This window comes from Oppia nitens, unplaced genomic scaffold (genome assembly GCF_028296485.1).
Source record: "Oppia nitens isolate AA-2021 unplaced genomic scaffold, nextdenovo-longstitch-racon4-pilon3 scaffold1_pilon_pilon_pilon, whole genome shotgun sequence".
Lineage (NCBI taxonomy): Eukaryota > Metazoa > Arthropoda > Arachnida > Sarcoptiformes > Oppiidae > Oppia > Oppia nitens.
The window spans coordinates 3,945,475-3,972,461 of NW_026533199.1; the positions used below are offsets into that span (position 1 = coordinate 3,945,475).

The window sequence follows — 26,987 nt, forward strand, 5'->3', positions numbered from 1 at the left end:
TTTACTATTAAAATATAATTTTAATATAATTTTGAAATAATTTTAATTTATAGATAAATAAATTTTTGAATTTTATTTTTTAAGTAAAATCTAAGTACAGTATTTGATGCAATATTAAGACAAAAATGCATATATCCGTTGCTTTACTTTCTAAAATCATTCATCACTAGTGATGTCATTATAAGTAAACGGATATACAATAGTTGTGTGCATTTGTGGTAATTGAGCGCATATTTAACTAATTGATAGAAACACAAAACTACTCAACTAATTGTCAAATGAAACTAAAACTCTAAAAACTTTATTATCTCTCTCTCTCTCTCTCTCTCTCTCTCTCTCTCTCTCTCTCTCTCTCTCTCTCTCTCTCTCTCTCTCTCTCTCTCTCTCTCTCTCTCTCTCTCTCATTGACTTAGACTGTCTCACTAGAAGACACACTCACTCACAAATCCATTCATTGACTTACGTTTCTCTCTTTTAGTTCCGCAACACTTAATCCAAGTCTTGAGAGTCACATCAATGCAAAAGACACTCATATTATGTTTTCCTGTTTTCTTAAGACATAAGACAACATTAAATTCTTTACTAATTATTAAAAATTCTTTCAAAAATATCGATTATATGAATGTATATTATATACATTGTATAACATATGTATAATCTTTTAATAATTAATATAATTAAATTGTAGTTTTTAAAATTGTGTTGTTTTTAATGAAAATAATAAACCAAATGACAAAATGGTAATACTTGTGGATTATGTCTTAAAGCAGCTGTTTATCTAAAAAATTGATTTATAAGAAATGGAAAACTTTTGGAGACTTCCTTTCAAACGATAGTGTAGACGACTGTCATCTCATTTAACTAAAACCAAATGTTATGATAGTATCGGTGCTCTATTGGCATAGTCTTCACACTTAAATCCTATGAAATTCAAAACCTCTAAATAATTGAAACATTTTTCAATTTACACATTCATTCATAAAACTTATTACTGTAGTAATTGGTATTTAAAATGATTAGTAATAAACTATTACTGTATTATGTTATATTTATAACCATCAAAATTATATACATTAATTGATTTAATGGTAATTTATATACGCTAATAGACAATTGTATTTTTTTATATTGATATTGAAATAACTGAGTTACTTATAATTTATATACAATACGGTATATGTAAATTTTTAATCATTAATAATAATAATAATTAAATCAATAAAATTTTATCAATATTTAGCAAAAATGTATTTATATATTTTATATACATTAAAGATTAATATTATGGTAATATAATTTTAAAGTCATTAAATAACAATAATTGTCATAAAATAACTAACATTATAAATTAGCATGATACAATTTGAGTTTTATTATTCATTTATGAATATTAAAATTAGTTTTTGCACTTTATAACAATTATTATTAATTATAATTTAGCAACAAATTTACATTAGTTATATATAATATTTGATTTTCTTTAAATAAAAAAATGTTATCAATTTATTTGACTAATATCAAAATCAACCATGCTCACTTTAATGATTTGTCTAATTATTATTAGACTAATATACTGTACAAGTAGTGTATAAAATATATTGACATCTATTGTATTGAAAGCCAATTACAATAAACATTACAAACGGTTATTATAATCGGCGGGTATTAAGCATTAGTTTGTTTTATTTAATATTAAAGTTATAAACTGTAGTCAAAAGTGAAAACAATAAGTCGATAGCAATGAGTAATTGAATTCATATTATATTAACTTTTAATGAATTCAACTTTAAATCAAATCAAACATAACTTTTAGTGATTACTGATTATCTTAAGAAAGTTATCGCCATTTCGGTCATCAGTGACCACCAGTTATGGCACAAAAAAGGACAATCACTGATGTGTTGGCCAATAATATAGATTTTGTCGATGAAAGCAAACAGACGAATACGTTTGGATTCAACTCAACGGACGACCTCTACAGCCGATTGACGACCAATGAGTTGATTGAATCAAAAAGTATTTGTTTGACCGATTCATTTGTCGATGACTTGTCCACAATGTTAAGCAATCATGAGTTTAGCGATTGTATCCTTCGGGTCGACGGAACCGATATTGCTGTAAATCGGGCTTTTCTGTCAGTACGCTGTCCTCACTTTAAAGCATTATTTTACGGCCAAATGAAAGAAACAAATGAATCGGTGATTGAATTGAAAGGCATAAAAGCGGAACCGTTTCAACACGTCTTGCGTTTCATATATACGGCTAGTCTTTCGCTTCACTTGTTATCAATCGATACCATTATTGATGTCTTAAGTGTAGCGCAGTATTTGTGTCTTCAAGAGTTGTGCGATCGTATTGTCCACCACTTAGTGACCACTATATCGTTGGACAACGTATTTGTTTTGCATAGTGTGGCCAATGAGTATTCATTTGCCGAACTAATTCGGGCCACAAATCTATTTATCGATCAAAATGCTGAACACATTCTTATGAATCCATCGTTTAATTTACTTTCAATCCATCATTTGATTGATATGTTTAAAAGAGACTCATTTTATGTGACAACTGAAGAGATACTTCTCGACAAAGTTTGTCATTGGTTTGAGCAAAATGAAGACCAATTGAACGAAACGACAGTTGAAATGGTATTGTCGTCAATATGTTTGCGGAATATAAGTAATGACAGATTCATATCAATCCTCACACCATATGAATTGTGTCATCAATTGTTTACTCAATTTTATGGCAAATATCGTAAAAGTTTAAGAAATACGGATAAAATGGTTCGAGGATTTGTATGTCTTAATCAAAATGTTGCCACAAATCAAATGAATGTCAAAGTAACTAAAGGTCGCTACAGATATAAGATGATCAACGAAACTAATCGATTATATTATCGCCGATCGGCCACAAGTCATACCATTAGATATAGCGGCGGTAGCGGTGAAAAGTCCATCGAAGTTGAATTGTCTAAAGTTTTCTTCATTAATCACATTGTTTTGGTACTGTTTGACGTCGGAATGCAAGGATTCAGTTATTTTATAGAAGTGTCGATCAATCGCAAGACATGGCATACAATTGTTGATTATAAACAATATTTGTGTCGTTCCTATCAATACCTGTTCTTCAAGTGTCAACCCATCAAATATATACGTATCTCTGGAACTAAATCGATGGATATGACCACCAAAATACAGAACACAACATTCGATGTCTTGCATTTCGAGTGCATGTATAGTACGGTTTGTCCACAATTGGTGGCAAAAATTGAACACAATATTATCAAACCTATTAATAAAGTTATTTGTGATATCGATAATAGTGTTAAAAATCATGACAGAAAAATACTTATAGTTAACCAAAAATATGAAAAAACAGAAACACTTAAAGACAAAGAGTATCGTCACATAGTGTTTCCATTTTATAGGGGAAGTGCTTATTGCTATACAAACAACTCACTTGTCATTCACTTAACTCAACCATTTGTTATCAATTGGATGTCATTTGAGTTTAAGAATAATTGGTGTCATTTTGTGTCCGCAGTCTTCTCTGAAAACTTTATTATTCAAACCTCTTGTGATTATGAGAATTGGCAAACAATTAATATCAAAGAAATCTTTATTAATGAAATGCGAAGAATTGTCTACTTTATCGAAGAGCAGACATTTGTTTTTGTCCGACTGTTTGCAATCAATCCATTGAATATCTCATCTTTGCCTGAACTCGACACATACAAGTGTGCATACCTTTCATACCTTTCCAAACAGCGGCAAATGAACCGTAAGAAGCTTAAGATATAACTATCTATAACTACAGTATACCGGTATACTGTATATATAAACCTATTTATGTGTTATTTTTATTATAAATATTTAAATTATTATTGTATTAAAGGTGTCGTATTAAGCAAATTAATATTACATTAAAAACATCACAATTATTTGTTATTAAAATATGTTTATTTTTTATTATATATTCAATATTATTATAATTTATTAGATGTTGTGTTGTGATTATAAAGTTAAAAATGTTATTAGAGTTGTGCTATCATTGGATTGTTTTTCAACTCTTAGAAAAGTTTTAATAAAAAATATATATATATTTGATACACAATTATTTAAATGATACATTTATATCGTACATATATAATATTTCTAATTGCAATTAAATGCATTTAATTATACATTATATTGATATCAAAAAAGATCTTACGATAAGCATCTTATTCGTCACAATAAACAACTGTTTCTTATATAGTATGGTAATACAGTGTATTATATAATATTAATATATAATTATTATATTAATTATCATACAAATGAAATTTACTATCTATGAAATTTACTTTCACTCATTATATAATTTTTTACGCGTACCAAAAAACTAACCACGTATTTGATTAAATACTTTACAATGTAGACAATTTACAGTCTAGTAATCGTGATTTACATTTTTAGGTTAATTTTTTTTAGTACATTAATTTATATTTGAATTTTTAAAAAGAAAAAGTGAATTTATATACAGGTATGAAAAGTTTAAAATTATGTAAAAATAGGCTACAGATTATACACTAATGATCAAAAAAAAAATTTTTAACTAAAGTATTAAAATAGAAAATAATTTGATAATTTAAAATTATTGGCTATTATTTTCCATAGTTAACTTCGAGACTAACACCTAAGTCATTAATATTATCACAAATTATTCTAATATTATAATAAAGATATTATTAAATTTTTATTCATTTTGAATGACTGTTACATTTTAATCAATAAATACATAATGAGTATTAATATTTAATGTATCAGTATTTAGATAAAATTATTATAGTTTATATTATTATATTTAAATTTTGTTGTAATGTTCTTAATTAATTGCAATTATCTTTAATTAATTAATTAATTATCTATGATCTTACTATTACTTATTTGGTTGTATTGTTGACCAAATATATATATAATTAGTTATCCGAGAACTGTTAGTTGTGGTGCATTGAAAGCAATGGGATTTTTAGCCCATTGAATGAATCGGTTGTTGACTCTGAAATTAGGAGTGGGAACAGCAAAGTGTTGGTTGATCTGTGCGAGTGTAGCACCGGCTGGTAATGGTTGAGCATACAATGGAAAGTGATCATAATTATCATCGTTATGCGGTATCTTAAGTTTTGGCTTATGTATGGTATGGACGTGTATTGGCTGACCATTCATATAAGCCTTCCTGAGGCCCTCGTCTAACCATTTCTTTTGATGCCAGTGTTCCTCTTCTTCGTGTTTATAATGTCTATAGTTTGCGTCTTCTAAGTCTTTACTGGAATGCATTTCTCTATCTCCGTGGTCACCGTCGGGTGCATTCTCCATATTCTTCCACCGAATTTCAATGGCGTACTGATGAGGATAATGGTTGGGATCATCATTGGACTTCAAGTCTTCCCCTTGAATTCCGTTATAGTTTTTTTCATTATCTGTTTCACTGTCATCTGGTTTGTCATCTTCGCTGTCTTGTAATAATTGGTGTTTATTGTCGTCGTTTTCATCGTTATCGTCGTTATCATCGCTAACATCTCGTTCATCATCTGATTCATGACTTTCATTATATTTATCAAAATTATTATTATTTTTACTATTACTCGGAATCATTTTGTGTCGATATTCTTCATTTTTGCTATTATTTTGTTTGTCATTCATTAAAGATGGCATAGAGTCTGGACGTCTTGTCTGTGGTTTATGTGACAATTGGTTAGCTGTTGCTGTCCTATACTTCTTGTTTTTAGTTAAGATTTTATTAAAAGTCTTATCGGGAAAGTATTTCGAAGGAATATCCACTTTGTCTGACTGTACGAATGGATTCAATACATCTGATGGATTGCCCATTGAATGCGGTGGCAAACTATCAAACAATGACAATGACTTTTGAGGAGTTCTTTCATTTTTAATATCTTTTTTAGCATTGAATTTCTGTTGAGATTGTGATGTCTTAGAATAAATTTTTAATTGTTTTTTGTCACCATTTTTATTATTTTTTGATTTATTCTTGTCGTCATTTTTCGGTGAATTTAATATTTGCTTATTTTTCTTCAATAATTGTTTTGGATGTGACGACTGGTCATGAGGTTCCTCACAGTCTTCTTCGTCGTCTTCATTTGGTTCATCATCTTCTGGTTCTGAGTCGTATTGCATTTTCAACTGATCCTTAATACTCTTCGGATAATTATCTTTAAGTTTCTTTCGTTTGTGTTTATGTCTGTGTTTGATGTGATGTCTTCTATCATCAGAATGATGTCTAAACTTACGTTTTGATGATTTTTTAGTTTTTTGAGAATCATTTGGAAGAATTCTTGAGTGAAAAACCGGATGATATGCCGGTGTTTCCATATGTGAGACAGGAGTCAAACCATAGGGTGTCCTTTTGGGCAAAATAAGTGTAACGCCATCGAAAATAGGCTGATCCCGCATATAATTGGTGGCGCCGTCAAAGTAATTGTCCAAAACATTGATATCAGTGATACCGTTGCCGCCATTACAACAGACCCGATAAATGAAGAGACAAAACAAAGTTAACGAAAACATTGACAAATCGTTGACAATATCAAGAAAGTCATGACTTTCAACACATCGACACTAAAGTTAAAGCAAACATTGACATCAACTTCTTTGATACAAACAATTGAAAGCAGCTATCAATCAATAACTTGAATTTTTTTCAATAATTTTTTTCATTCAATTTGATTGTATATCAAGTAATCAGTGCATGAACTCAATGGACTCAATGCTGATATAATTATTTAATGCATTTAATAGATTATTGGTTTGTTTTTATTGTCATTATTATGAACATCAAGTTTCAGCTAAATTTTTTTTTCAACTATTAAATTATAAATAATATAAAATAATAATAATAAATTACAAATATATGTATTTAAAAAAAATTAAAATAAACTATAGATAATAGTTTATTAATAACTTATGAGAAAACAATGTAAAAATGGGAACAAAAAGCTCTGAGTAATAGTGAACTAACGGCTTATATACTCTAAAATAGGATGATATGAGAAATTAATTTTCTTATTCAATGTATTTTCAACCATTAATTTTCGTTTTTTATTTGTTTCTTCATTAGAATCGTTGGTTATATAATCGGATTCTCTTTTGATGTATTCTTTCCCAGGATTTGGTGACAATAAACTCGAGTTCGTCTTTGACGACATGCCTAACATTAGTGGCTTAAAGTTGTCGACATTAATATCAGACAATTCGTCACCAAATGTATGCAAAAACTCTTGTGAATTTGGTTTCGGTTTATAAAATAGAGAACTGGCGTCCAAATAGTTGTATTCATTATATGGGTTGGGTTTGCCTTTATATACAGGTGTTGGATCTGCATTGGATGACACTCCTGAAGTGACGGGAACGTGAATTACTTGAACAATAGGCGCTCCGTTAACATTAGGGTTAAGCAGTGTTGTTGTTCCCGAACTTTGCTGTATCTGTGCTATTGGTCTGCTATTTGGCGATTTGTGGTCAGAACTGGTCTGATGATTATCAATGACCATATCGGGTAGGATATAGTCAATACCGCTTTGACCGAATTGCATAGTTCCCGGTTTTTGAGGTCTTTTAAATGGTTTATCTGTGAGTCCATCTGTATTTGATTGTAAGTCCATAAGTTGTTGGAAGACATTGTCGGGCGATATGTGCGACAATTGTGGCAAATGTTTGATTTGTTGCAATAAATTGATTTGGCTTTTCAATAATTCTTGCGATTGACTTATGGAGGCGTCATTAGGTAGAGAACCTCCTAATATTGACCATAAAGTGTTACTCAAAGGGGGTGAAGGCATATGTTTTTTGTTTGATGGGTTAAAATTTGATGAACTGGCTTTTGGCTTGTAGTATGTCTTTCTAGTGACGTGACACGTGCACGCAGTTGGCATACGGAATGTGTCGATATAGAAACCCTTTCCTTTTTCAAACACTAGTAGTCTCTGAAATGCATGAACCTGTGCGCACCGGGAGCTGAAGTCAGGATAAGATATATAATTGCATTTACTGTTAGGTTTGAGACATTTTTCCATTCGTACAGTTTGTGTGAACTCAGCCGCATTGACAATCACTTTCCACTCTCCCCTCTTATTTCGGGCCAATTTTGGCTTTCCGTACATCACTTCTGTTGGACAGACAAACCCTCGACTGGGATCTGGCTTTTTGTCATTACCTTCAAAGCCAGTACTCGATGTTTGCGGATCTTTATTATCGTTATTATAATAATAGTCATTATTATTATACGATTCTTCGACATCTCGAGGAATGCCGTCGACGAGCGGCGAGTTATCTCTCACTTCAGAGTACATGAGTTCAAAAATATCTCTTCGTTTATAAATTTCCTCAACAATTGCTTGCTCTGGATATTCAAAATCATCGACACATATATCAGACGTAAACTTATCACATCGCGGACTCGTATCAAATGTTTGTTTATTTTGCGATGAGGAACTTCCTGAAGACTTTGGTTCATCAGTTGATCCCGACTCATCATCTTCATTGGGTGCATCATTGTCACCATTTTCATCTGCATATTCATCATCTTCTTCATTATGCTCTCCAGGTTTATCCCCTATATCTATAGGTTTAGGAGCTGACGGTCGATAAATTGGTCGACGAATTTGACTATTTTGTATAATCGGTCGAAAGTTTCCTTCTTCAGGTTCACCAGCATTGCCAGCATTTTCTATAAATTTTAGCCAATCTTTTATACCACTTTCCTCAAAGAATGAAGGCGGCAGTAAAATAGAGTCGGGATCGTTAGGCCCGGGAAAGTTAGGCGGTGGTCGACCTATTATTGGTGGCAAAACCTGTGGCGCAATATATGGATGAATGGTCTGTGGCTGTGGTCTTGGCTGTTGTGGTGTCGAGAAAAATGGTCTAAATTTGAATTGCGGTCTTCGGAAGCGATTAATGTCAAGTCCTAACCACGAACTTAATGTTCGCGATTCACTTGCGCTCACATTTTCACCTTTTTTATTGATCTCTTCCAGCAATTGCAACAAAACAAGTGATGAATTTGTTTGATTGTTAGTCACAGTCTTATTCAGAATAAATTCACTTAAATTTTCATTATTTGAATTAAAAGTTTTATTATTATTATTATTATTATTACTAATATTCACAACATTGTCTTTGATTAGAAATTCTTTTAAAAAGTTTTGAATAAAACTTAAGTTTCTGTTATAACTGTTTAGATGATTGTTATTTTGGTCATAAAAATGAGTTTTATTTTCATAATTAAAATCAACACAAAAAATATAAGTAGTGAAATATAATACAATAAAAACAATAAAAATGTTAATTAAATAATGAATTTTATTGACAAACATATTGTATGATTGCTGAAGATGTTGTGCGCAACGGAAGGACTGGCGATCGCAAAAACTTGTGTCAACTGTTTTTAGGGGAGAGAAGTATTACAAGAACTAGAATCTGAACGAGTGATTGGGTTCTGCACTGTAGACCATGAGATTAAACAAAAGGTCAGAAAAAAATCGGCTTTTCTCAACTCAACCAAACATATCGAGTCTTTCAATTGAAAACTTGCTTTTATTTGTGTTCATAGATTGCTGTTGTAGTTGTTATTATAATAATAATAATTATTATTATTAGTCAAAAATTGTTGTTTGATGTCTCACAAGTTTCTCAATGTTAATGACCCTAAAAAATATATAATAAAAACCGTTTTCTGGAAACTTGTCTCCCATTTCTGTCTTTAGGTTAGAAAGATTTCTATTCCGGGAAACACTAGTGAAACACCAAAAAAAAATCAGTGACAACTCATTACTGTAACTGTATTGGCAATAATTACTGAACCATTTATTGAGGCAATTTGACTAATTTTTATTAAAGCGAAACAATCCATTCAATAATTCAATTATTTTAATTGCAATTTTACAATATTATTACATAATTAATGTCAAAACACAAATTTTAAAAAACTAAAAAAACGCAATGAATAGTATTTTATAAATCAAATTTAAGTGAATTCCAGAGGGCGTGAAGTAATCTCCAGAAACCGGTGTCTTTGGGCTTCGTTAGGCCGCGACGTAACCGTTCTTTCATAACAGCGATAAACTCTTTATTGCTTAACTGTCCGTCCTCTGCATCCAAACAATAAATCAATTTAAGTAATCTATGATTTATATGTTTGCGGAAATATATGCAAATTCAATGAACTCACGGTTTTCATCAAACAAAGTAAAAAGTACTTTAACTAAATGGTCTCTCAGATCTACGTGAGCTACTGTTTTGGCCACATGTTTGAGAGTATCTGTTTTGCATATATTATAGTCAATTGAATAACAAATATATTATTATATTTAATGTAAAGAATAATACAAACCCTGATCTATAGAGGCACCGGCAATATTAAAGACAGCGAGTGCTATGTCAACATCATTGATATTTTGCAAAAAATTATAAAGACTTAGATAGTCATTCAAAGTGATGCCCTCTTGACCTAAGCCTTCCTCATCACTACCGAAGCATTTTTTAACTCTTTTAATCATTTTATTTCGTTTATTCTCTGAGAGTCCCGCATAAGCTATCAAAAGGTCCGCAAATTCTGCTTCTTTTAATTTACCGGTTATTGGATTTGGCTTTTTTCGTTCAAACTATTATTTTTTAAACAACAATCAATTATTAATAATAATTTCTAAAAAATGAAGTATATTTTTTGTGCCATAAATTTATATTTGTGTAACACATATATATAAATATATACCTCAAGTGTTAACAATTCTGTCTGTAATTGCTTCTGAAAATCGAGAAACTTCTCAGTCGTTAACTTTTGTTTGAGATCTTCACCAAAAAAATATTTAGCGAGTGCTGAGCTCACACCTAATTATTAAACAGTTATGTTCTGATTAGTTAATTCTATAGTTCCTTACATTAGGTCAGATCTAATAATAATCTTTCATTTTTATTAAAATACTATTGACTCAATCGTTTTAAATATAATCCAATAAAATATTGTAGTATTTTAACAATAACTCTCATAAATTATTATTATTATTATTTCATTAATCTGATTTATATTTGATTGATATGTTTTTTAAGTCAATAAAAAATTAGATAAATAGGATACCTATAGATAATGAATGTGAAAACAATATGTTATTATATGCTGTTGTACTGACCCTTATATCCTGTTTTCGATGAAGAGCCTAACTTTTTGCCGACACTGGTTTGTGAGAGTATAGCGTTTTGGACTTTTTCAAACTCGTCAAACTCGACATCGCCGTCACCGTTGAGGTCAAACATACGGAATGCTATCTCAAAATGTCGTCGAGAAACTGTATCATTTTAATCATAATTTTTTTTATAAATAATACATTTAAAAAAATAAATACTTTTAGGTAATAATAATAATAAACAAATCCTTTACCCGATATAACGGTCAATAAAAATAGAAAATCCGAGTAATTAATGAGACCAAAGTTACTCAGTTTATAAAACATTGAATCAGCTTTAAGACCATAAGTTAACTCTCTGTTCCCCTAAAATCAGTTGTATTTCAGGTAAATTTCATACAAAATAAATATATTATTATTTGTATATCTAATATACTAATATAAAACATATGCAACAAAACACAACTACTGTGCAGGGATTCTACAAAATTAAAAAAAATTTAATTAATTTAAAAAGTTTAGTAACCAAATAAATAATAATAATAATAAATATTTTAGTTTCACTTTGTATTACTGTAATATTATATGTAATATATTTTTTTAAATTATAAATTTATTGTAAAATTACTCGAAATATTACCTACAGTATAGTTAACTTCACCCACCAGTATATTACTGTAAAACAAAGTGAGACAATCGGGTAGTGAACTAAAAAACTAATGATTTGGTAATGAAAATAACATACAAAAAACAATTGAAGCAATAAATAGCAAAAAAGCTCTAATTTTCAAAATTACTACTGTTTTGTGCAAATAGTACTAATTTAATACTATTTAAATGCAAATGAAATTAAATTAATTAAAAAAACAATTAATTAATAACTAATAAATGATATCATAATAGTGACAACAATAGTGACAAAAGCGGATAATATGCTCACAATTAGCAATACTTCAGAAAGCATAGCACTTATATCTCTGTCCTCTTCCTGTGAGTTTTTTTATTGATTTTTGATACCAAACAGTGATTTTTTTTAAAATTTATAACACAATTACAATTATGACAATGTAATTGTGTTCACAATTTTTCACATAAATAAAAACAGAAAATGTCATTATTATTATTTTAATACTATTTATAAGTAATTTTATTTTTTTAGATTATGTTGTGTACTCTATATTTCTGTTTATTTTTTAATATCCTCTAAAAATTTAGACTCAATTTAATTGTATTTTGTATTTTGCTTTTTTGTTGTGAATCTTATATATAATAAAACTAATTAAAAACCTTTGATAAGTCAATACGTTTGAATTGGTCTAATCCGAGTCCATCGGGTTGTTTGATGCCAGGAGTGAGAGCCCTCAAGAAGTCGTCGGGAGTCATGTATATCTCTGTCTCGTTTTGATCGTATATTATCTTAAGTGATGCAAAATACCTAAAAACTTTGTCTGGATTTGAATACATTCTGATTCTGTTTTCGTATTCAATAATCTTTCGGTCACGAAATCCATTCTTCTTTTTCTTCTTTGATTTTATATCTGATTGTTCGTCGATTACTTCATCGGCTGTTGACTTGTCATCAATGGTAAGCGCATCGACGCGTTTGTAGCCACAAATTTTGCGAACAAAACTCCATGTCATTTTGAGACCGGTCTCAATCGGGTCTCTGATGATTTCGGGTACATAAACGACCCAAATATTCTCGACATTGAAGACAATAATAAATAAGAGAAATATACCGACCGTTGGATACAAGAATGACACGGGAAGTGGTGCCACATTCTTCTGGTGCGCGAACTTATTGTTTTGTTTGAAAAGCCTTTTACTTACTGTTCCCACCAATGGTCGTCTCATATGACAAACATGTGGTCTACCAATACTTCGGTGATGACCACTGGTCCACAAGTTATTAGACCGAATGACCACAACATTGCTGTTAATGCAATTCTGTGACACCAATGATGACCAAATCGGCCGATATTGAGACCAGTTGTGTATTAATCGATGCGATTGTCGTTGAATTAATGTTGACAAAGACATGATTGTATTACACTGAAAACATTATTAAAATTGTGAATCAATTGTCACCACAAATGTCTTAATTATACGGAAAACAATTTCCTTTAACTTATGTAAACACTAAACACTTGTCTTCAGAGCGCATGTTTCGCAATGTTTGTCACAATAATTGTTTGTTTTATATTTAAGTTATAATACATTTGTAAAGCATTTGAATGAATACAAAATTTTTAAGAATATTCTTTGCAATTAATAATTCAATTAATTTTATTAATTATATATCAAATTATTATTTTAAGTTATATAACATCCTCTTTATAATTATTAATTTAAATACAAGTAATTTACAATCGTTAATAATTTAAATATATTAATAATAATAAAAATTTATAACTCTTTATAACAAATCATGTCTTTTTATCATTATTTGAATCTGATATCTGATTGGATGAGTTGGAGGCCTGACTTTGAGAAGCTGACTGATCAGTGACTATTGTTTCAGTGTTTGAGTCAATAATCGGTGGTTGAGTCTGTGAGAAACGCTGCAAACGTCTTTGGCGTAATATTTCTTGCGGATCGTTGGGTGCCCTCACCGGTAATGTATCGCCAGAACTGTTACTTGAAGTGGACGCGACACCTGCAGAAGTAGTTGCGGTCGCGCCTGAAGTAGAAGGCGTGTCTGATGAGACTGTTTGTGATGCAGTCATTTGATTCGTAACAGTATTGTATTGTTGTAGTTGAAGCAAAGCTGCCTCAACCAATGTCTGTACATTTCTTAAGCACCTAATTCTTGCCTCAACATTTTGTCGTTCCTGTCCCTCAAGATTTCGTAATTCTTCTAATGACAGTCGACTCAAATCTTGTGGTGGAGTCGGCATCGGTGGTGCCATAAATGGAACAAATGGAGGGAATGGGATAAATGAAGGAGCAGTTGTTGTCCTATTTGCTTGAGAACCGGCATTCGGAACATTTTGATTATTATTATTATTATTGTTATTATTTGTTTGATTATTATTATTATTATTGTTATTATTTGTTTGATTATTATTATTATTATTGTTAACATTATCATTATTGTTATTATTATTCTGATTGGCTAAGTTAGGTTGTTGTTGAGGAAAGCCAGCAGCAAATGCCTGCCAATTAGGAGGTATGAAAAATTGAGGCATTGGTGGTAATGGCTGTTGTACTCTGGGTTGTTGTTGTTGTTGTTGCTGCTGCTGTTGAGCTCTGACATTGTCTGCGCTCACATTTGGAATATTTCTGAGGACATCCATTCTACAGGTCGGACAAGTTTGTTGTCTTTGAAACCATGAACGTAGACATGATATATGAAACATGTGATTACACGGCAATTTCTTAGCGCTTCCATTTCCAGTCATTTCTTCTCTGCAAATGATACATACGTTGTCTGAAGACTGTAGATCTTCAGAAGTTGCGTCCGGATAACTATCAATTAAAATATATTAAAAATAGTTGTCCACTAAAATACATTTTTTTGTAAACATACAGTGTATTCATATTTCTTATGGCTCTTCGAGACATTATAACATCGTTTAGAGCTTTCTTAAAGGCTCTGAAAAATAATAATTTATAAAATAAATAAATTTTATTAACAATAATAATAATGAATTCATACCTCATACTCAAATACATTGGACGGATAGCAAACAGTGGGAAAGTATGGATTTTCATCATAATTGTTATAAAAGATAAATACAATATGACTTTCAAGAAACCCATCATTAGTTCTGTATATAATAGATATACGGCTTTATCTTCCCAGGGATTCTCGTTTTGAAGATCAACGAAATGTAATACATATTTCATAAGTATATTGAAGACAACGGCAAACAAAATAGCGTACTGTTTAACAAAAGACACCAACAATCAGTTACTGAAATCTGAAATGATATCTAAGACATTACCTCAAAGCCGAAAACCAATTGAACGGACGCTCCTTTTGTAAGAGTACTATAGTATGCCATATGAATAAACCAAAAGTCAAGACTTCCCAGAAGAAAGAGAAGTGCTATTAGTGGATGAGATAAGATGTCATAAATAAGATGAATGTCATAATAATAACATCTATGGCATACATATAACACGTATATGAAAAAGAAGTGATATATTAGGACTCCTTTCCATGTAATCCACTCTGTCTTCAGCCAACCAATGGAAACACTTCAAGAATAACAATAATGTGAAGAGTGCCACAAATTTTGGTGATAAGTCATCTCTGAAGACAGTAAAGGCGAGACACGTTTCAGTGACGGCATACCATGACTTCTCTATTAAATGCTATCAATAAATCAATCAAACATATGGTTACCGACAAAGTATTTGCAAAAAGTCATATAAAGTGATCATTACTTCCATCTCTGCAGTTCTTAATTGTCCAAAAAATATTTTTCGCATCAATTTTCCCATTAATAGGACGACCACAAAGGCTTGAATATATATTATCTAAGAGAAAATGTATGAAAAAATTAAGATAATTTCAAAGTATGTCTTAAATGTCAACTAACAGCCATCGATGGGTTAGATTTGGTGATGTAAACAACTGAAGGATAAAATTGTTTCTTCTGATAGAAAGCATTGCCGATGACAGTAGTGGTCAACACAGCACTCGCCATCGTTATCAACAGTGACCGCATTTCTGTTGACAACATCTCATATAATCATCGACTAAGAAGAAGAACAAGATATTGAAGAAGTGGCCAACAGTTAGACGTAAACAACAGTGAAGTCGACGACAAAAGTGTTTTGAAGTCAAACGACTCAAAGTATGTATGAATTGAATGAATGAATGATTGCTTTGAATACACTTTCAATAGATTGCAATGCATTACAAACTACAGTACAGTCAGTGTTAACCTAAAGACACGTCACTTACACTGTATTATTGAATGCAAAAGTAATACACAAATAATGACAACAATCAGTCAACAACTGATCCACAATTGTTGACAACTAGTTGTCATCACTTATCAACTCAGATGACATACATGTCATAACCTCTTAATTATCATTGTTTGAGTCCAACTGGTGGTCAATCAAGTGATCATTTGTTGATAATTTGCAGACATAATTGATTTGTCGGTTTGTTTTGATTATTGTTTGAAACCTTTGGTTAATAACAATAACTTTATTGACAACAAGTGAAGACAACTGATTGAAGAGACCATTGTGTTGGTCTTATCCATTATCACCACATAATTGGTCTCATTGTAGTGTAAAGACAATCAGGTATTTAACAGTAAATAATAACATTCTTAACATATGACTCATGCGTTTGTTATGATAACAGCCATGTCTTCGTCCGCCATCTACTTCTTGGACCTGAAGGGAAAAGTGTTGATCTCACGGAACTATAGGGGAGACGTCGATATGAATTCAATCGATAAGTTTATACCAATATTAATGGAGAGAGAAGAAGATGGTTCATTGAATCCCATTTTAAGACACAATGACATCAATTTTGCATTTATTAAATTCAATAATCTTTACATCGTTTCTGTGACCAAAAAGAATGCTAATATAGCTCTGATTTTTGCATTTCTTCATAAAATTGTTAACGTTTTGGTCGAGTATTTTAAAGAGCTTGAAGAGGAAAGTATTCGCGACAACTTTGTTCTTATATATGAACTGTTGGATGAATTAATGGATTTCGGATACCCTCAGACCACTGATGGAAAGATTCTTCAAGAATACATTACACAAGAGAGTCACAAAATGGAGGTACAGGTTAGGCCACCGATGACAGTGACCAATGCTGTCTCGTGGCGTTCAGAAGGAATCAAATATCGTAAAAATGAAGTATTTCTTGATGTCATCGAATCGGTTAATTTGTTGGCAAACGCCTCCGGAAGTGTACTTCAAAGCGAAATTGTTGGCTCAATCAAAATGAGAGTATATTTATCGGGAATGCCTGAACTGAGGTTAGGCCTTAATGACAAAGTATTGTTTGAGAGTACGGGTCGCGGCAAAAGTAAATCAGTAGAACTGGAAGACGTAAAGTTCCACCAATGCGTCCGATTATCACGATTTGAAAACGACAGGACTATATCATTCATTCCTCCCGATGGAGAGTTTGAGCTCATGTCCTATCGGCTCAACACACACGTCAAGCCTCTCATTTGGATTGAGTCTGTTATTGAAAGACATCAACATTCAAGAGTGGAATACATGATTAAAGCTAAGAGTCAATTCAAGCGTCGCTCCACAGCTAACAACGTCGAGATTATAATACCGGTTCCTCACGACGCAGACACACCTAAATTCAAGACATCAATCGGTAGCGTTAAATATACACCAGAAGTGAATTCAGTTGTTTGGAACATTAAATCATTTCCGGGAGGAAAGGAGTATCTGATGAGAGCCCACTTTGGTCTGCCATCAGTAGTCAGTGAAGAGATTGAAGGACGGCCTCCCATTCAAGTAAAGTTTGAGATCCCGTATTTCACTACTTCGGGAATACAGGTTCGCTATCTTAAGATTATTGAGAAGAGCGGTTATCAGGCGTTACCATGGGTTCGGTATATCACTCAAAATGGTGATTATCAGCTCAGAACCAATTAAATTGTTTTTAATTTATTTTAAGATTTATATAAAAATATTTTGCATTCCCAGCGAATAGTATTCAAACATTGTTATAAAATAGATTTAACGATGTATTGATGAGTAATCAATAAAAAAAAATCAAAATGTAATTATATTATAGATTTTAATTTATGTAAATTGTTTTATTGAAAGAGATTTTTATAGACAAAAGACATACAAATAATGGACTCGAAGTTTGTTGTTATGCACTGATAATATCAATCATTGATCTAAAGTATACTTAAATTAAGAACTAAAAAAAATAATTATAAAACTATTCAATGAGTTTCTTGGCCTTAAAAAATCGGCGCAAATAAAGCACCTGCCAAGTGGCCAAACCCAACAAACATAACATCGAAAATATCGACAAATACAGAACCCGATTGTTGGTCGACTCTATAGTATTGAATATAATGGTTAACATATCGTATCAAATATCAAAACATTAAATAAAACAAACCATTTGTGTCTCGCATTTCCTCTTCTCTCTTCTTCATGTATTCAAAGTCCTGAACGATAGACGACGACAGGTCTTCCAGTTTAGTCAACTCCATCTCCAAAGGCTTCAGTTTTCCTACATTTGCCAACTATTTGTCAAAAACATACACGAAATCAATCAATCATGAGATTAGTCAGCAGTTGTTGAATAACAAACCTCTTCATAACTTTTTGCTTCGACGCCGTGTTTCATCTCAAGATGAACTTCACGTTCGGGACCCGTTTGGTGACCGGTTTGCAGGTATGAGACAAAGCAGAAATCAAAGATGTCGTCTTCATCAGATGTGACGGCAAACTTTCCTTTGTCGAGACTCTCTCTCGCAAACGCCGTGTGACCTTTTGAGTCGGTCACCGCTAAGTCTGTCCTCTGTCCCGGTGCGGGCGATAACTCATACTCGCCGGTCACCAACACGTCTTTACGCATCTCTTCTTTAAGACAGCGCTTACTGTTTGGTTGTAAATGAAATCTAAGCGATTGTGTCGGCGGTAGTGATGTGAGTGTCACCACTAATAACACATAATACACAACCAATTGATGGCCACATATCCCGCACTTGAGTTTGTCATAAACTTTTCCTAACATTGTGTCCAACGATATAATCGATGGTTAAGTGAATGGCATTTAAATGACAAATAAATCACTAATACATTAGTCAAACGTTAGATGTGATGATGTGATCATTGAATTGAGTTTAACATTGCATTCAATTATTGTACGCTATTTGTGATGACGCGACACAACACACACTCACATCTAGTGAGACATCAATGCAAACATTCATTACATTTATTACAAGTTATCCAACAATTCAATAGTTTTATAAACTTTTAGTACAGTATTAATATAGTATTAAAATTGTAAATTGTTTTATATAAAGATAGTGGACATACATTTGTATTAATAATTATCTAAATAAAAATAAATTTTATTTAAATTATTTTTTTTTTAAAACATCTTAAAAACAATTGATTGAAAATAAAATTCATTTATGAAATACCAATTATAATGATATAATGTTATTCTCTAAATTTGATAATTATTTTAAAATTAATATTTATTTTAATTTTTAGTTTAAATGTTTGGATCGATGTTATGTAATGCAACACTATTTCAAATACTTAACTTTTTAATATTTTATCATTTTATAAGATAAACCATCCATTGTTTATAATTTGTTAAATTATTTAAAATTTAAATATTCACAAAAATATTTTTTTTCTATTATAATTATTGATTGTTATTAATATTAAAATTTAAAAATATTTTATAGTTTTAAAAAAATATAAATTAATTTTATTTTCTAATTACAAAAAATACAAAATATAAAGAGTATTACAATATTTTTAATCGACACAGTATTTAAACTGTTGTAACATAAATAAAATTGATAATAAGATTAATTGCTATATTATTAATTTAATAATTACATATTTTGCCACATGAATTAGTCCGAACCCTAACTGTAATAATTGTATTTAATTTTTATAAAATAAGTATTTTATGCAATTTTTTATTATGGTATTAAAAAATGTCTAAAAATAATTTCATTTAAATCTTAGAAAATAACTAAATAGTAATTATTTCGAGCCTTCTCTAAGTTTAACCATTCTTTCCGGTGTTAATACATAAGGAAACAGTTTTCGCGATATTGTCGGTAAATATTGCGAAAAATAATGCATTGCAAGCACTGGTTGTATAGCCATCCATGACTTTTCAAATGATTAAATTTAATATTAATAATAATAATAACATATATATATATATATATACTGTATGTACAGTACTTAGACAAAAATATTTTATGTAAGCTTATATCTTGTAAACCAATAGTTAGATTTTGATGAAATATTTTTTAAGATCCTCAGAATTATATCATAAAATTTTCAACAAACTATCTTGATTAGTTTTTAAATTATTTAAAAATAAGTGAAAAATTACATTTTAATTACAATTAGTAAGTTGTGTGTCCATCAGATTGACATTCGTGTTGAATCCATAAAATTATAATAAATTAGAATATGATTTAAGTTAAATCAATATTAATTCTAATGGAATTCATTTGAGTGTCAATCTGTCGGATACACAAAAAATTAATTGTAATTTGCATTTATTTTTTATAATTTAAAACTACTCAAAGATAATGTGTTAAAAAATTTATGACACATTTTTGTGTAGTTTTACTTTAAATTAAAGAATATATCTTTAAAATCTAATTATTGGTTTACAAGATATAAGGTTGCATAGCTCTTAAATTATATAACTTTTTAAATTTGTTGAAAATTACTATTATAATTAAGTTATTAAAATTTTTTTAATTTTAAATTTATAAATAACTACCAATAACAAAAAAACCATATCTTAATATGTTAAGTAAATCTTAAGATATTTCCTCTTAAAATTTTTAAAGTAATTTTGTCTGAGTATTGTATATATATATATATATATATATAAAATGTATCATAAGATTTAATTTAAATCAAAACTGAACACAAACTTCGTCTAAATTGTTGACGAGTGCTGTAGCCATGAGATGAGCGCATCGGGAGGCAGTCATCCGCTTATTATCAATTGAATGGGTTTGTTCTGTGCTTTTACCGATCTTATCGGTGAAAGCGGCCTCTAATACACGTGAAAACACAGGTCCCGGACAAACCATTGTTACGGATATGCCTTTCATTTTAGATTCAATTCTTAAGCATTCAAAGTAACCCTTTGTGTAAATTTATATAACATTTATATAATTTTTTAAAAGTTAAATATTAAACTATAAAAAATAACTCACATGTAAAGCATGTTTAGATGCCGTATAGGAGGCAGAGTTGGGTACACCTAAATACCGGCAGATCATAAAAAATAATTTTTTGTAATTAAATTCAATTACTGGTAACTATCAAACTTACCCAACTTTCCTGCCGTACTTGAAGTGACCATAAAATGTCCTTTAATTTTATTTTGTAAGAAATATCTCAAAACAATTCGCGATAAATTTATGAGTCCGAAGACATTAATTTCAAATAACTCTTTGTCCACTTCAATATCAATGTCTTCAAATAAAGCTCTTTGACTGCGACCAGCATTTGCCACAAGAATATCAAGCTTTTGAATAAATAGTAATAAATAAATTAAAAATATTAAAAAATGATTCGCTGAGAGATGTGATCAAAAGGAGTGACAATACTTTCTTAAAATGAGAGACAACTGAATTGAAATATTTTTGGTGATCCGATAGGTTTTTCATATCAAAACATAAAATTAATACATCTGTGTCTTGCAATTGACCGCAATCTATAAATAGAGAGACAATCTATGAAAATAACAACTTTTTTATCAAATGTATGTCAAGACTAACGAATGCATTTTTGTTTGACTTCTTCGAGTCGGTTCCTATTCGTACCGGAGATGACTAGTTTGACGCCATTTGCCGCTAGAATATAAGCCAAGGCTTCTCCGATACCACTCGAGGCACCGGTAATCCAAACTACTTTTCCTCTCAGATCACCTAATAATTACAAATTTATTATTTTATTTTAATAACTAAATAATTGACTCTTACTTATAGGTCGTCCAAACTTTTCGGCCCATAAGACCTGCAAATCACAGTCTAGTTTTGAGAAAAGCCATAAAAATGTGATTACAATTGCGATAAATGCCGTCACAAAAGTTAACATTTTTTAGTTACTGTAATATATTATTATAATACTATTTATAACAAAATTATGTATAGTTTTGCCAAACAATTAATCTTAAAAAATTTTTAATTAATAAAATATATAAAAATTGAATATTCATCGAATGATTTTAAATTTAACATATATTTTGTTTGTAACTAAAATTAATCTAAACTTTTATCAAAATCATGCAATCATATCATTTAATGTTTAATGAAATCAATTAAATTATGTGTTTATTATTTTATCAAAATAAACATGCTAAATTTTATATATTCATAATATTGATAAATACTGTATAATTTACTTTATATCAATTACGTAATAATAAAATTATTTTGTTTTATTTTAGTTAAAAAGTTCAAATGTACCGGTAATATAAAAATACTGTATTTTTGAATGTTATAAATACAGTATAATATACAATATTTCTACCAACACTTTATACGAATTTTCTACTAAATTTATTTCTATTTATGAAAATAAATATTCATTAATATAAAATATTAAATATTTGTACATATATTTTAAAACTATTTATGTTTTACCGTAAAATCGTGTTTTTCCCATATGGAATTCAAAAAAAATAACATTTTAACATTAACATTTTTTTCACGGTAAAAAACTCGCATTTTTTGCACAAAACAGTAAATTATTAAATTTATAGAAAGTAAAAACTATATTTTTCATATGGTATAAAACTCGACATTATTCCCATGACTTAGACATTTCCATATGGGAGAAAAACCCGATTTTACGGTATGTAATTTATTGTATTGTACAATACTGGTACTACAGTATACTATATAAACAAATTTAATAACTTAATTTTAATTTTATTATTTATTAAACATAATTAATATTCATTAAAATTAAAGTTCAATAATTTATTATTATATAATAACTATTTATACTTTAATTCTTTATAATAACAGCTAATATTCATAATTATTATAAATGTCGTCAAATATTTCTTTACATTTGAATTTAGCCCTAAGTTTTGAGGATAACATGAAAAGACCGGATATTTTCCTATGAAGTGAATATATTTCTTCTGGCGGTGGAGTCAAACGATATTTAAGAAGAACAGGCATTAAGTCGTGTATTCTTTTTGTTAACTTTTGGTCTCCAAAATCAAACTCTCCTTCCGTTGAAAAGGCTTCGCCTAAAATCATGATTGCATTGGTGTGTGTCCTCTCAAATACCTGTGTCTCATATCCGGTGAGAAACCCAATAGTCTTCGAGCATTCAACCACTCGTTCCCTGTCCTGATCGGCAGAAGCTTTAATGACATCCATATATTTGTTGACAAATTCTTTACTAAAATCACGAGTAGAGCCAAAGTCTAACAAATTAATAACACCAGTATTCATATCATAGTAAAAGTTAGACCAATTGGGATCTGTTTGCATGAATTTAAATTCAAAGATTTCTCGTAAACAGAGTTTCATTAGTTGTCGTGCGATACGACTTTTGACTTCTTGTGGTACAGAATCAGTTGTCTCGAGTCTATCAACAGATATTCCAGAAATCAACTCAGAAGTAAATACTTTTTTAGTGGACAACTCTTCAATAACTTTTGGTACATAAAAGCCTTCAGTGTTGAGATGTGTGGTAAGTATTTCTTTATATTTGCGTTGCATTAATGCTTCCCTAACGTAATCCACTTCCCAACTCAACTCTTTTCTCGCGTATTGCATAATATTCTCAACGAACAGACCTTCGGGTAAGAAGTTTCCAAATTTAAGAATCGATAACAAGTTTCTGATATCACTTTCAATGCCGTCAGCAACGCCTGGATATTGTATTTTGACGGCAACTTCCAGACCATTATGAAGAGTGGCTCTATGGACCTGACCTATAGATGCGGCTGCAAATGGTTTCTCATCAAAACTTTTAAACTTTGTTTGCCAATCATCGCCCAACTCTTCCTTCAAAACTTTCCTCATTTGCTTAATCGGCATAAAGTCTGCCGATTGTCTAACTCTTTCAAATATTTTTTGTAATTCAGGACTAATTAAATTGTTGTCTTGAATGCTAAGCATTTGTCCTAATTTAAGTGCCGCTCCTCTCACTCGACATAATGTGTCAACAATTCTATTGGCATTCGCTTCAGTCAACAACGGATTTGATCCTAAAATTGTTTTCTCATTATTTGCTGAAGAAGTAAAACCCAAAGTTTTTTTTGTTAGCTCTTCGAGAGCACCGAATCCAAGACCGATAGCCAAACTTCCGAATGATGCCATACGACTCACCCGATTAGCCGGCACTTTGCGCTCCTTTGATTTCTGGCTTAAAGTTTGCTGCAAATTATTATTAGGTCTCGAAGTGATATTTCCAATTGATTTATTTGTTATGATTTTAGTATTAACATCGTTGACACCATTTAATACATTTTCATCACTAGTTATACTTTTAGCCAAACTTTCATTAACTGCTGAACTTTTGGTAATATTTTCATTAAATGTCTGGTTTTCAACAGGTATTTCATGTGTTTTGCGATGAGTTTTAAAATTTATGTCATAATTATCTCCATCTGAAATAAATTTTGCTCTTCAGTTAGCATTTAGTATACAAATATTTATACAAACCATTTGTATGTTTGTTATCTTGTCTTTGAATCGGTATCTCAACTTCAAGTGATGAACTAAATGGTGACAAAACACTTGATTTCATATTATGTTTAGCAATGTATTGCATGTATTGTCGGACGCCTTCGTATATCATATAAGACCTGTCGACTACTTCGGCACTGTTTAGCCGCTAAATACAAAAAATATTATCAAATGATTGATACAATAAAAACTATAATTTATACGTTTGATCTAATTTTGCCATTTCTTGTAGACAATGGTCTAAACAAACTTTTGGTGACATTACGATTACTGTCTCTGCATCGGTGGTTAATATCGCGACGAATATCATTGAAAAAGTTTTTAAACAATAAGTCATCGACCGATCGGTTCCTGAGTCGCAAACCAATTCTTAACGATGAATCCAATTGATTCAAGAAGTGTAATAAAATACGATAATTGTTTGATGACATGTCATATGTTTTGGACAATCAGTTAAATCACTTAATATATTAATAACTAATAAATTTATCTAAATTTATAAAACATATCAATCATATGATACACTATTTAATGGACATTCAGTAGTAATGTTATGACATTTAAATGATTAAAACTCTATGACAATCACGTGATTACTATTATATACTGAAATAAAATATATTATTTATAAGTATTAATTAATTATAAGTAATAAGTAAAAAAAGTATAATAATAATAATATCATTAAAACTTTATATAAATTTATTTTTTAAAATATAATTAAAATCTAATTAATTATTTATTACATTCATTACAGTTATTTAATATTTGATAAAATAGTGAATCAATAATAACATACTTTATGAATGTTTTTTGACGATTGAGAGAGAAAAGTCAAAAACAGCCCATAACTATTTAGACTCATTTATAAAAGGCCCAACTTTACAATAAACATTAATAATGTAAATTAAACAAAATTTAACTCTATTATCAATTATTTATTTATAATAAATTTAATTTAATAGTTATTTATACTTTTGAATGAAATATTAATAAAAATGTGTTATAAATTTTGAATTAAACTATTTGTAAAAATATTTGAAATCAAATGATAGAGATTAAGAAAGTTTTTCAGTTGTTTAAGGATTAGTACTATTTTTGATAAGAGTCATCAGTTTATGGGCTGTTCTTGATTTTTCTCTCTCGATTGTCTGCACAATATTATTGACATTTGATATACAAGTGTTGATAACTTTTGGATGAAATTATTAATTGTCATCAATTAATAACCCGTCGGTGATGTCCAACAATCGTACCGTTAGTCGCAATGGTTGACGATATCCTCTTTGATTTTCTTCATATGGAAAGCGTTGATCTGTTGGCCAAAAACAGTGACAACGACTCTAATGTTTGTCATTAAAAAATATCACTCATTTGATTACAATATGATTGATGTCTTGTTTTTTTTTGTTGATATCAGGAGTTATGTGTCTCACGTCTGGAGCACATCGGCTATAATACTGGCTATCGGTTTATCGAAAGACTGACCAAAGAGTTGCAGCGATTTAAGGATGAGTTGGATGTAATGAAATTTGTTTGCAAAGAGTTTTGGTCGACAATCTTCAAGAAACAAATCGATAACTTGCGGACCAATCATATGGGAACTTATGTCTTACTCGACAATCGGTTCCGATTCATAACACATATGTCTAACTCCAAGCAATACGTGGACCAAATGCCAAAAGTTTGCTTCAAATTTTATGACTTATTATTATTAATTTAAGCAATTATTTGATAATTAATTTATGATTTAATATCTTTGATGGCAGTATTTAGCCTTTACTTGTGGTCTCATAAGAGGAGCGTTAAGTAATTTGGGAATCAATAGCATTGTGACGGCAGAGATTGTGATGCCTCCCAGTTGTCGATTTCAGATACAGATTCAAAGATCACAATAATTACATTTAACGTTACTTTAAGAAACTTTAAATTATATTGATATATCGTATTGTATTAGATTTTTTAATTTATAAATCAATTTTAATTATTTAATAATTATTGTGTGTTAGCTAGCGGTCAGTACGCGTGCGGTTCAAACAAGTGGTCAGTTAAGTGCATTGTTTTTTTAAATGTCAGAATAAGGAAAGACAACTCTAATTTTTATTTACGAAAGTGTCTTAAATAGTAACATGAGATAAGTGTTGTGACTATGTTTGGAGTGACCAATCAATTGGTAATATATCTGTAACTCTTTGATAGCAATTTTCAGTTATTATTAGTGTCTTGATTTCCAACTAAAAAAATTATTTTGTCGGTTCAACGCTTATAACTGGGACTTAGTATGTCCACCGAAGTTTACCAGTGGACGCTATTTCCGAAATTTTATTATAACTATAAATAACTATTTGTTGGGTTAGAAACTATAAAAACTTATAAATCACTATTTCAGTTATTTTGAAAAATATAAG

General features: G+C 30.1%; 9 protein-coding genes across 10 annotated transcripts; 3 read left to right on the plus strand and 6 right to left on the minus strand.

The window, feature by feature from the left end:
• Positions 1–1,685: 1,685 nt before the first annotated feature.
• Positions 1,686–3,883, plus strand: LOC128952951 (BTB/POZ domain-containing protein 9-like). Its single transcript, XM_054298428.1, has one exon. It carries the CDS (start codon positions 1,872–1,874, stop codon positions 3,798–3,800), a length of 1,929 nt encoding a protein of 642 aa, XP_054154403.1. The 5' UTR covers positions 1,686–1,871; the 3' UTR covers positions 3,801–3,883.
• A 1,081-nt stretch (positions 3,884–4,964) lies between these two features.
• Positions 4,965–6,566, minus strand: LOC128966288 (myb-like protein X). The gene is made up of 2 exons (XM_054313135.1): positions 6,119–6,566; positions 4,965–5,935 (listed from the first exon to the last, which is right to left on the minus strand). The coding sequence occupies exons 1-2, from the start codon at positions 6,564–6,566 to the stop codon at positions 4,965–4,967; spliced, it is 1,419 nt and encodes a 472-aa protein (XP_054169110.1).
• Positions 6,567–9,997: 3,431 nt separating this feature from the next.
• LOC128952957 (calcium uptake protein 1 homolog, mitochondrial-like) lies at positions 9,998–13,348 on the minus strand. Of its 2 annotated transcripts, XM_054298435.1 has the most exons (8): positions 12,464–13,348; positions 12,117–12,164; positions 11,431–11,542; positions 11,183–11,338; positions 10,768–10,883; positions 10,387–10,657; positions 10,225–10,314; positions 9,998–10,144 (listed from the first exon to the last, which is right to left on the minus strand). In XM_054298435.1, the coding sequence occupies exons 1-8, from the start codon at positions 13,214–13,216 to the stop codon at positions 10,008–10,010; spliced, it is 1,683 nt and encodes a 560-aa protein (XP_054154410.1). In that variant the 5' UTR covers positions 13,217–13,348; the 3' UTR covers positions 9,998–10,007. The 2 variants fall into 2 exon arrangements, with proteins under 2 accessions (XP_054154410.1, XP_054154411.1); XM_054298436.1 differs by lacking the exon at positions 12,117–12,164.
• Positions 13,349–13,541: 193 nt separating this feature from the next.
• Positions 13,542–16,028, minus strand: LOC128952955 (E3 ubiquitin-protein ligase synoviolin B-like). Its single transcript, XM_054298432.1, has 7 exons — positions 15,724–16,028; positions 15,569–15,661; positions 15,295–15,496; positions 15,124–15,227; positions 14,835–15,061; positions 14,706–14,771; positions 13,542–14,644 (listed from the first exon to the last, which is right to left on the minus strand). Exons 1-7 carry the CDS (start codon positions 15,865–15,867, stop codon positions 13,603–13,605), a joined length of 1,878 nt encoding a protein of 625 aa, XP_054154407.1. The 5' UTR covers positions 15,868–16,028; the 3' UTR covers positions 13,542–13,602.
• Positions 16,029–16,097: 69 nt separating this feature from the next.
• LOC128952964 (AP-1 complex subunit mu-1-like) lies at positions 16,098–17,837 on the plus strand. The gene is made up of 2 exons (XM_054298442.1): positions 16,098–16,444; positions 16,506–17,837. Exon 2 carries the CDS (start codon positions 16,508–16,510, stop codon positions 17,774–17,776), a length of 1,269 nt encoding a protein of 422 aa, XP_054154417.1. The 5' UTR covers positions 16,098–16,444; positions 16,506–16,507; the 3' UTR covers positions 17,777–17,837.
• A 136-nt stretch (positions 17,838–17,973) lies between these two features.
• Positions 17,974–19,047, minus strand: LOC128952975 (transmembrane emp24 domain-containing protein 10-like). Its single transcript, XM_054298454.1, has 3 exons — positions 18,453–19,047; positions 18,258–18,384; positions 17,974–18,193 (listed from the first exon to the last, which is right to left on the minus strand). The coding sequence occupies exons 1-3, from the start codon at positions 18,876–18,878 to the stop codon at positions 18,072–18,074; spliced, it is 675 nt and encodes a 224-aa protein (XP_054154429.1). The 5' UTR covers positions 18,879–19,047; the 3' UTR covers positions 17,974–18,071.
• A 702-nt stretch (positions 19,048–19,749) lies between these two features.
• On the minus strand, positions 19,750–21,964 carry LOC128966289 (dehydrogenase/reductase SDR family member 7-like). The gene is made up of 7 exons (XM_054313136.1): positions 21,850–21,964; positions 21,646–21,795; positions 21,475–21,581; positions 21,197–21,392; positions 21,079–21,125; positions 20,791–21,006; positions 19,750–20,005 (listed from the first exon to the last, which is right to left on the minus strand). Exons 1-7 carry the CDS (start codon positions 21,962–21,964, stop codon positions 19,874–19,876), a joined length of 963 nt encoding a protein of 320 aa, XP_054169111.1. The 3' UTR covers positions 19,750–19,873.
• A 935-nt stretch (positions 21,965–22,899) lies between these two features.
• On the minus strand, positions 22,900–25,135 carry LOC128952950 (atypical kinase COQ8B, mitochondrial-like). The gene is made up of 3 exons (XM_054298427.1): positions 24,783–25,135; positions 24,556–24,727; positions 22,900–24,500 (listed from the first exon to the last, which is right to left on the minus strand). Exons 1-3 carry the CDS (start codon positions 25,008–25,010, stop codon positions 22,900–22,902), a joined length of 2,001 nt encoding a protein of 666 aa, XP_054154402.1. The 5' UTR covers positions 25,011–25,135.
• Positions 25,136–25,644: 509 nt separating this feature from the next.
• On the plus strand, positions 25,645–26,820 carry LOC128952978 (trafficking protein particle complex subunit 6b-like). The gene is made up of 3 exons (XM_054298459.1): positions 25,645–25,927; positions 26,000–26,263; positions 26,349–26,820. The coding sequence occupies exons 1-3, from the start codon at positions 25,847–25,849 to the stop codon at positions 26,475–26,477; spliced, it is 474 nt and encodes a 157-aa protein (XP_054154434.1). The 5' UTR covers positions 25,645–25,846; the 3' UTR covers positions 26,478–26,820.
• Positions 26,821–26,987: the final 167 nt, after the last annotated feature.